The sequence below is a fragment of the Poecilia reticulata genome, linkage group LG5 (assembly GCF_000633615.1).
Source record: "Poecilia reticulata strain Guanapo linkage group LG5, Guppy_female_1.0+MT, whole genome shotgun sequence".
Classification (NCBI taxonomy): domain Eukaryota; kingdom Metazoa; phylum Chordata; class Actinopteri; order Cyprinodontiformes; family Poeciliidae; genus Poecilia; species Poecilia reticulata.
This window is the reverse complement of record NC_024335.1, coordinates 67,914-78,072: the sequence shown is the minus strand read 5'-3', so window position 1 is coordinate 78,072 and position 10,159 is coordinate 67,914. Positions and strand designations below refer to the sequence as shown.

Here is a 10,159-nt window from a genome sequence, read left to right as displayed (position 1 = left end):
TTCAACCCGACTCCGGTCCGCTTCAACCCGACTCCCGTCCGCTTCAACCAGACTCCGGTCCGCTTCAACCAGACTCCGGTCCGCTTCAACCAGACTCCGGTCCGCTTCAACACGACTCCGGTCAGCTTCAACCAGACTCCGGTCCGCTTCAACACGACTCCGGTCCGCCCCAGCCCATTTGTGAGGGACTTTTATTTTTGTGGGCCCACTTCCTGTGTTGCCCCAAACTCTGCCAACTTCTTTAAAGCCTCCAGCTCACAGTTTGACTTCCACTGCGGTTGCGGTTCCTTTGTTTTTATGTCTTCTGCTCGTTGGGGAGCTTTGTGACCAAGGAGCCTCCCTCTGGTTCAAAAGGTCAAACTGTTTGGTGCGTCTGGCACTTTGTACTGATGGACAGTGGAGTTTAAATCACGGTGAAATGTAGCTACACTATCAGTACATTGGACAATAAGTTTATTTGATTTTTAATGACTAAGATATTGAAAGTGCACTTTTGAATTGATTAACTTAAAATATGACACTTTTTTAGACTAATTTAAATTATGGTTAATTAAACATGATTATTAAATGTTGGATCAGGTTAAAATGATTAGAAATCTAATAATTGCATTTTCATGACAGTTGTTTGTTTTTTACAGTTTAATAAATTCCATAATGAGCTTTCCGTCCTCTCGGCCGGGTCCTTGAATCAGGGTCATCTGGATTCTGGTGAAGATGGTGCGGATAACGGATAACGGACCTGGTAATTCATTCTGAGTCAACCATCTTTTGTTTCTCAATTTGTTGCTTTAAATATCTTATTTTGGTTTTATACCATTGGCCTCCTCCTTCCAGCCTGTGCAGCCGCAGTCAGCTGGACGTGCTGGAGGTTTGCCTGCTGCTGGTTTATCTGAGGCGACCGCAGCCAGTCGGCCTCACTAGGCGCCTTGTGATGAGCGTGTTCCTGAAGATGTGCTGTGAAACCTCATGATGCCGAAGACGTCAACAGTTCTGCTGCTTCCAGAGAAACCCAGTCATGTGAAACGACCAGAGCAGTTAGCTTTGAAAATCAGCTGATCTGATTATCTATAAACACGTAGTTTATCCAATAAATGTGGTCAGTTTGTGTTATAGAACCGCTGAAGGAAGGAGGGCTGGACGTTAACAAATTACACTGAAAAACACAAAATGCACCAAGTATTTCTGGTTTCTAGAGCAAATATAGAACTGCTGAAATCAGACAAAACTAACTTACAAGTAACTCTTAAAACAGTATGGGAGCCTGTTTTAAGGTAATAATTCCTTAATATTGATGGAAATGTTCTAGCTATAAGTGAAATAATCTGGAAAGGACACTGACGGGGCGTGTCCTAACATGCCGTGTCCTAACGAACCGTGTACTGACGGGGCGTGGTCTAAAGGGGCGTGTYCTAACGGGCCGTGTACTGACGGGCCATGTCCTGACGGGGCGTGGTCTAAAGGGGCGTGTCCTAACAGGCGTGGTCTCATTAACTAAGTCGGGAGAGGACGACGCGCTGCTGCAGAATGACGTCCAGTAAAAAGTGACTGGTGCGTTTCAAAACGTTGTGTTTCCATCGCCTCTGGTTTTTATCTGATTCTCGTTTTCTGTCAAACTGTGACTGAAGAAGAACTAAAGAATCCATTTTCTAACCAGACTAACAGATTCAGTGAGTCGGACTTTAAATAGGACAAAAAGCTGCACCTCCAGCAGCAGTTGTTGCTGTAACACCGTAAATATTGACGTGACTTTAACCCGCGCTTTGATTTAATCGTCTTTTCAGACCCAGCTGCAGAGACAACTGAGAACAATTATCCTTAACATCATAATTAATATAGTTCTAACTGATTTATATCGCAATATAAAACAAAAGTATTTTCAAGCTCATCTGAAGAATATTTTAGATTTATTTTTAAAAGTTGAACATGTCAAACAACTGATTTCTATAGAGAAAAATATTTTAAACTAAACTTTGGAACATGGATTTATCTTTTATTGATGTCTAATAAGTAAAATATAAATTGTCAATCTCTCCTGTGTGCAGCTCATTTTAAATATCGCTTTTTCAAAAAGCAATTAGAAAACAAATCTAGAAAGACAAAAAATAAACAATTTAAAAATAAATTTCAGACGTTTTTAAGAGAAAATATCTAAAAGATAAAACTATGACTGCACAGAACAGATATTCTGTTTAAACTGCAGCAGCTGCCAAAGACATGCAGTAAATAAAACTGTTTGATCTGCACTGAGCTCTGCTTCGGTTTCTGTCCGACTCTAAACAGCAGCAGCTCTCCGGACTGAACCGTTCAGGTTTTATTATTATTACCACCATCTGGTTATTCGTCTCGTTTTTAGCTTCTCTTTTCATTCATGTCCTTCCTGCTACTTGAAGCGAGAGGCTGCAGCTGCAGAAACATTAGCATGCTAACATTAGCGTTAGCATGTCTGGTTGCTGCTAACCTAACTTAGCCTGCCGGTATTCCAGCCTCATGATTGGTCCAGCAGGAGCAACTCTTCCTGATTGGCTGTTCCGGAAGAGGATGCAGAAAACAGGAAACAGTAAGAAGGTTCTGATCCAGACGCCGGTTTGGATCCGGTGAGGAGTTCTCCTCCTGCTCAGGTCTACAGACGTTCTCAGGAAACGAGTCTCATTTCAAACAGAACCAGCCTGAGCTTCCTGCTGCCGCTCGTTTCCCACCAGTAACCCAGACCTGAACACCAACTGGGCCCAGTTCAGGTTCTGTAGCGGTCCTTCTCACCTCTGGTCCCGGTCGCCATGTCCGCCACTTTCTGGAAGGCGTCCAGGAAGGCTCCAGTGAGCAGGAGGGTCGCCCTGCACAAAACACACAAACATCCAGAAATATCACAGCTCCGAGCTTCCAGTGCGGTTCCAAGCAGCCGGCCAGCGTTCGGCCGATAATCACCTGATTTACTAGAGAACATTCAGAAACACTTTCAGCAAGAAGAACAAAACTAATCTGAGCTTCAGACATTTCATTGACTTGGCATCACCAATCACCAGATACCACAGGAAACGGACCAGCAGAACCGCCGCACTAAACAGCTGTAAACATTTACTCTGAACAGGTTTATGCATTTCCTGCAGCAGAACCAAAGCAGGTCCATCCTGCCAGCTGAGCTGCTGGATCCAGATGAGACGCGACAGAAGGCAGCGTCTCGATTGGAGGTTTCAGGCCGCAGAGCCTAGAGACAGTCTCTCTGAAATCAGAGAGTTCTGGGTTTCTCCAGCGTATTATAGGCCTGGCGGGCCGCCATGCTTGTCGTGCCCCCGCCAGGCTAAGCGTTGTGTGATTAGTTAGCGTTAGCATGAGGTCGGTTGCATGTTTCTCTGTGTTCCAGATGAAATCAGTAAAGCTGCTGTGGATTTTTATTATCTTGGAGAAACTCACAGGGTTTCCCACAGAAACCTGCTCAGCCCGGCGGTCGGTCCACCGGGTTTTAGGATTAAAAGATGTTAAGTTGACAGGAAATGTGAAATATTGGGTAATAATGTTACTGGAAGACAAAAATACAATTAAAATAAACATCAATTATTTGCACTTCTGTTAAATCCAAATTAAATCATCAGTTAGTAAAACATCTAAAAACATGATGTAATGCTGATCACATTTAGAACCGGCCCAAGGCATAAACAAACTAAGAGAATATCAATGCTGGACCAGAGTCCAGCATCTGGTTCGGACCGGAGTCGGACCAGAAGCGGCTTGGTTGGACCTCAGCCGATAAGTTGTATCTTGAGGTGTGCCGATCGATCGGCCACCGATCATAATCTGCCGATTTCCATGAAAAAGTGTTTGATCAGTGATCGGTGATCATCGTCTCTTGTTGCCGATCGCCTGCGTCTCATTTCTCAGCCTGCCTGTGCAGCTGGTCTCCTCTTTCCTTCACTCTGCAAACGCGCAGCAACAAATCCTAAGCGATGTGGAACTATAACTATGACGCACTGAGTGAATGGGGACGTTTGYGTGTTGCGGCGGAAAATTGCAGCAGGTCAAAATGCATCAACACAACGAAGCTAATAGACATAAAAACAATGTTATACTTGAGGAGTTTGGCTACATCGAGGCTCACTGCAGTAAAAAAGACATTTGGAGGATCAGATAGCAGGTAAAGCAGCACAGCTACAAACACTCACCTGGATTAGCATGACGGTCAGAAAGCTAAACAAATAACCCGCTAAATGATTTAAGTCTTCGAGCTGCGATGTAAGACGCTGGTTCTGCTCTCGCTGTTGAACCGCTGCTACGCTACAGGTAGTAATATTTCACAGACGGAGCGCCGCTTCTGCTCCACCTGGTAGTGACTCTCACACCGAACCTCTGCTTAAAGCTGCAGCTTCTAACCTAAAAAATACATTTTACATACGTATTAAAACTTTTGCTGTCCTAACATGAGACAGATAATCTCTAAAAAATAATCAATCTCCTCCCTGCTCTGCATAATTACTCTGCTCAGTCAGAAACAGCCACTCAGAACTAGCAGTCAAATATTACTACCTGTAGCGTAGCAACGGCAGCAGAGTGACGCTCATCAAACTATGGATGCAACAGGAAAGGCTAAATGCGGCTTCAGTGTGACCAATACTGTGACTGTCATTTTCAGAAGCGGTACCCAGATTTCTTATTTCTGTGAAGAGATGCAACCTGGATGATTGACTGGACTTCCTGTTTCAGCAGAGTGAGCCTGCATGGATCCACTTTGAGCTCAAAGAGCCGAATCATGAAGTTATGGCGGCTGCGGTTACCTGAGGTGGGCCTGCAGCTTGGCTCCTTTGGAGACGAAATCCTCCCAGGTGGGATAGCTGGCCTGCAGCAGACAGACAGACAGACAGACAGACAGATGGTTGGTTCACTGAACAGCAGCCATGTTTAACACGCCGAGCCTAAAGACTTGACCTGAACGGTTCTGATCTGAATGGTTCTGAGTGGCCCGGTCCGGCGGACCATTAGAACCACACAGGGCCAACTGGTTCCAATCTGTTCAGTTACAAATCCTTCAGTCTGTAAGCCAGTGAAGAGGCTCCGATGTGTCACATCAGCCAGATTATTACATTCAGACGCTCATTAATCATTCAGGCCAGTTGGACTTTAACTCTTCTGGTTTATCACAGACAGAAAGAACCAAGAAACCCAAAACAAAGAAAGATGGTGGCGACTAAAACAGAAGAATAAACTGAGTAGATTTATAGTTGTAAATAAACAAATAGTTATGAATGTTCAAGCAGCCAACATGTTGACAACAGACAGGAAGACAAACAGGTTTAATACATCGGAGACAGAATAAAGCAGGAACAAGAAAATATTTCCAAAGCATCAACGACCTTCTGCTGCTTTGCTTTAGTTCAACAGATATAAAGCCCTAAGCAGCAACTGTGGGGTCAAAGACTGAACTGGTTACCTCCATGGTTCCTTCACTGAATGTCACTGAACCAGGATTACAGTTAAACCAACTAACCAACCCAACACAAACCAACCCAACCCCAACTAACCAACTCAGAATCCAAACAACCCAAACTCAACTGAAACATGCTGAATAACTTTAGCCTAAAGAGAAATGGAAGAAGACACAAAAATTTGTTCTAACTTTATTCCTCAACACAACAAAGGCTCTGAATCAAACTGTCCTCATTAGTAGGACAATTGCATCAGAAATGATTACATACGAATAATTAAATCTAATTAACTTCCAATAAAGAAGCAGAATGAAGCAACTCTGTGGCTAACCAGCGTCCCACACATTCCTGACTTTGGCTTCTCGCGCTACAAGAGATCAATAATTTAGCAATAAATAACAATTTGACACCAAAGAGGGAAAAAACCATTTTGTCCCATTGTGACTCAGAGAATCCGAAATGTAATGAAATAGTGAACAAACAGATAAATATGGTGATTAAAAGAGTTCAAACAGTCTGAGGACGAGACGCTGCTGAGGGGAAATAAAGCTCAGAACGCTTAACGCACATTGTACCCCAAATTAATAATACAAATTTATTTAATGCTTTTTAGGACAAAAAAGCCCCATTTTTACCAGATATAAACTATTCTACATCCACAGGACAGAAAGGACAGACATCACACAGAAGATAAAGTGATGATAAACTGTAAAGTTTATTACATCAAAATAAAGTAATAATTTAACCCAGACTGCCAGATTTTTGGATACGTTAAAGTAAAGCAGAATATTTTGTTCCTACAGCATTTCGTGAAATGACTTAAATTCATTCAACACAATGCAAAAGCCCTTTCTGCACAAAGTCACTCCCCTCAGGATGACAGCTGCTTGAAACTAACTGGAGGCATAGATTCCCAAACATAGATCCTTCAGCACAGACTACAGCATCTGGACAGAGGAACTCTGCATCCCTGACCCAATAGCCACTCTAACCACAGCGAATAGAAACAGAGACGGAGCCGACAAGATGTTCTACAAAACCTCATTTCCTGGTTTAGACCTGAGTAGCATACTGACTGCATATGTATTCATATTATTAGCAATGCGAGCTAATGCTATTAGAGAGAGAAATGTAGCAATGAACATTAGCTGACAAGCTAATGCTGTTGCATTGTGGTCACAAACTGCAACGACTAGCGTTGCATGGGGTTTTCCAACCTGCAACCAGAAAGAGCTGAATTCTGGTGCGACAACATTCCCAGATCTGACTGGAGCCAAACCAGACATTCCTCAGCCAACCAATGAGGTGGCTGGATTCAGGGAAGGTGAGGCTTATTTACCAGCCGTTCCAAGTTATGGTCAAGTTATTTTTGTGACAATTCTCAGGAACAGAGCTGAAGTTGAGCACCCAGTTGGGCAGATGGAGGATTTCATGCTGCGATCTTCCTCCCATCCTGACCCACGAAGCTTTATTCTGATCTTTGCCTTGTGTTGCTGAGGAAAAGCATAAAGCCCCATCCTAACTCAGCTGATCTGACGAAGATCCTGAGGTTCAAAGCGCAGACACGCACGCGGCCTCCAGCCTAGCCGGCCCTCGCTAATCATGCTGCATGCTAGCAGATAAAGCTTCACAGGAAAATTCCTCAACCTGACGAGCAACAGAGTCGCTTTCACTTATCACCTGATTCCAGCTCTGGGAATACCAAGACCCTTAAAACATCGTAAACACACCGCTGGAAGAACAGAAAGGTTTCTCAGCATGTTCTTCAGGAACAGCTACTGCTAGCAGCTGCTAGCTTCAGGAACCAGCCACGGTGTGTTCAGTGTGATTTTTATCCTTTAGCAAACAGCAGCAAAGAGTCTGCTGATCTGGAGAAGAGGAAGAGAGCCAAGTCTCACATGACGTTTCTCCCTCTTTGCATCTGATTTGTTTATCTTTATTCGGCTTTCAAACTTTTTCCAACCGATTTCTCTTCTGCCTCTCAAAGCTGAAGCAGTCAGCTGGTTTTTCAGAACCTGCAGCATTTTGTCTGACTGGAAGCTGCAGCTTCATACACTCTTCCTGAAACATCTCCGGCTTCGAGCCGGGCGCCGTAAGGCCACACTCTGCATGGAGCTGCCGTCGGGACCGAGCGGGTCTGGAACCGCTGCGGATCGAGCCGCTGCATTAGAGATTACAGCGTTTTAATCCCCCATAGAAAACCTCATCTGAACAGCCAATCAAAACAAACAGGAAAAACCAGCTTTCATTAAAGTCACGAGTTTCTCCAGATCTGATAAGAATGTCAAATATTCAAAAAGCTCAAACTGAATGCATCTAAATTAAAATCATCTTCTTTTCCCATCAATACGTCACCAAACTGCAGTGGTTAGGATTTTGGTCGGCTCTGATAAAGACATGCTTTCATGCATAAATGGGAGTAACTATGTAACCCTTTCATTTCCTGTTCAACAACAAACATTTCATATTCTGCCGTTTCTGCTGCGTTTAACTGCTTGAACCAAATCTGGACAAGATTGACTTTGTGCTGACGTCAGCTGGAAGAAGACGACCAAGATGCTTCCTCTACTTTCACTTTGTTAAAAACAAAGTTGGAACCAAGAAAGAGCTGAAGGCCGAGCAGACGGTCGATTCAGGATGAATCACTTCGTTTCCTTCCTGCCAAACAAACTAAAGCTGCATTAACTACCAGAAGCAAAGCGGAAAACAATCCACTAAAATCAGTGGCTGCTCCAAATAACAGAGGGAAACTTTTTTACATTATCGCCTAATGTTACTGAACGTTTTAATACACAAGTCAAATCTTTTTGTTCGTCACGTGCTGCAGCTTTAAGCAGACATTCGGTGAGAGTTCACTGCAGGGGGATGATTATGTGATGCTGTTGACTTTAATCAATGTTTCCTTTTCTTCTCGACATTATTTGATATCAGTGTTGACATTTATTTGACTCAGAATAATTTATAGCTGAGAGCCTTACTGATATTATTTTACTGATATTTTACTGATAATTATTATTTTACTGATATTATTTTACTGATAATTATTATTTTACTGATTGCAGGTTTTCAGTCCGTTTGACTGAATAGCTGCTGTTTTGTGCATGTTTTATAAATTAAGTGAATTTATTACCAGAACATTTTTCTGAAGGTGCTGGTATGGTGAGCTCTATAGCCCGAAAAATACGGTAATTGGTTTAAAAAGATTTTTTGAAACTGAATTAATTATGTGCAAATAGCAGCGACTAGCAGCGTAATCATGTAATGTTCTCACCACTAGGTGGCAGCAGGTACAGAGCATTTACATTAAAACCAGAGAATTAGTGATGCTGAATGTTCCAGGTAGCGCTGAGAGCTTTGAATCTAGCAGTGATGGAAAAGACAGAGAAGCTCAGCAGGAGTTAGAAAGAACATGAGTCCATTTCCCACAACATGTCTGTGAAGTGAGCTTCTCTATCTGGTTACTATAAAAACTAGAACCAGAGAAACTGAGATGTGGAGGAAAAGTTTTGTCTTCAGTTTCTGCCAGGAAATCATCTGTTTTCATCCAAACATGCTCAGGTTTCACACCAGGTGGTCAAATATACAGACATTTTGTACATGCAGCTCTTCATATTCTAACAGTGAATATGAAGTGAAATGTTTCCCAAATATTGTTGCTTCTTTCAGAATAAGAATTATTTTCTGTATTCTGGCTTTAAGATGCTGGTGGATTAGTTTGTAAAACACTTTGAAGTTTCTACAACTTCTTTAAATTTAACACCACAGTGTTGTTTCACTGTTCAGGTGTGTTTCTGAAGAGGACACGTTTAGTGCAATTTGAAGTAAGAAATGTGATAAAATACGTTTTTGTGTTTATCTGATTCCTGTTCAAGACACTTGGATAAGAATGACTGTATGTGTAACATAGGCGGCTACAGAGGATCTCGTTTCCAGTTTGGTTGGTGGTCGTGTTCCTCGGGATTCTTTCAATTACAACAATGTTCCTCGGCTCAAACCAGGTTGGAAAACACTGGACTAGATGACAACAGAAATAAAATAACAGAGTGTAGGCCTGCTTCGTGTGTCGCTCTGTGAGAAGCATCAGGACTTCACCAAGTTACCCAGCTGCCAGACCAACCTCATGTCTGTCATCCTCTGACCTTTAACCTTCTGGGTGAATCCTCCCAGTGTTTCTACAGAAAACTGAACTCCGTTCCTCCCACGCTCACCTGCGGCCCGTTTCCCTGTAAGGAGTCGGCGGCGCTATGAGGAAATATGAAATATCATATCAGTCCAGTGAGTCAGCGCCGCTCGGCACATCACGGCCTGCAGACGCAGGGTGTGTCTGCTGTGTGTCACAGCGAACGGCCTGTACTTAACGCCACACCCACACTTAATTACATATGAACTAGAGAACACACACAACCTGAGCTGGAACACACACACACACACACACCATGCATATTGCCAATTCAAAGCCTTTGTTCCTCTTCTGAGGGAGAAAAACGTTAAATCAGCAGCTTAATTTGAATCACTGATCAATAGTTCTGATATTTCGCACCTGAAGGTTTTTCTTGGCGTTTTAATGAGGCAGGAAGGACGGGTTGCCGTTAGAAACTGTGTGTTGGCGTAGGATGGTCCTGGTCTGAATCCCTGCATGAATCTGGGTACTCTGGGTACACTCTGGGTACTCGCTAGTACTCTGGGTACTCTATGGTACTCTGGGTACTCGCTAGTACTCTGGGTACTCTATGGTACTCTGGGTACTC

At 43.2% G+C, this 10,159-nt stretch overlaps 1 protein-coding gene across 1 annotated transcript in view; it reads right to left on the bottom strand.

The window, feature by feature from the left end:
• The window catches only part of mtss1 (MTSS I-BAR domain containing 1), a 37,877-nt gene that overhangs the window by 16,436 nt on the left and 11,282 nt on the right, over positions 1-10,159 (bottom strand). The window contains exons 2-3 of the mRNA XM_017305021.1: positions 4,764-4,825; positions 2,758-2,831 (exon numbers count right to left, since the gene is read on the bottom strand). Coding sequence (XP_017160510.1) covers positions 2,758-2,831; positions 4,764-4,825 — 136 coding nt within the window. The remainder of the gene's footprint in view (positions 1-2,757; positions 2,832-4,763; positions 4,826-10,159) is intronic.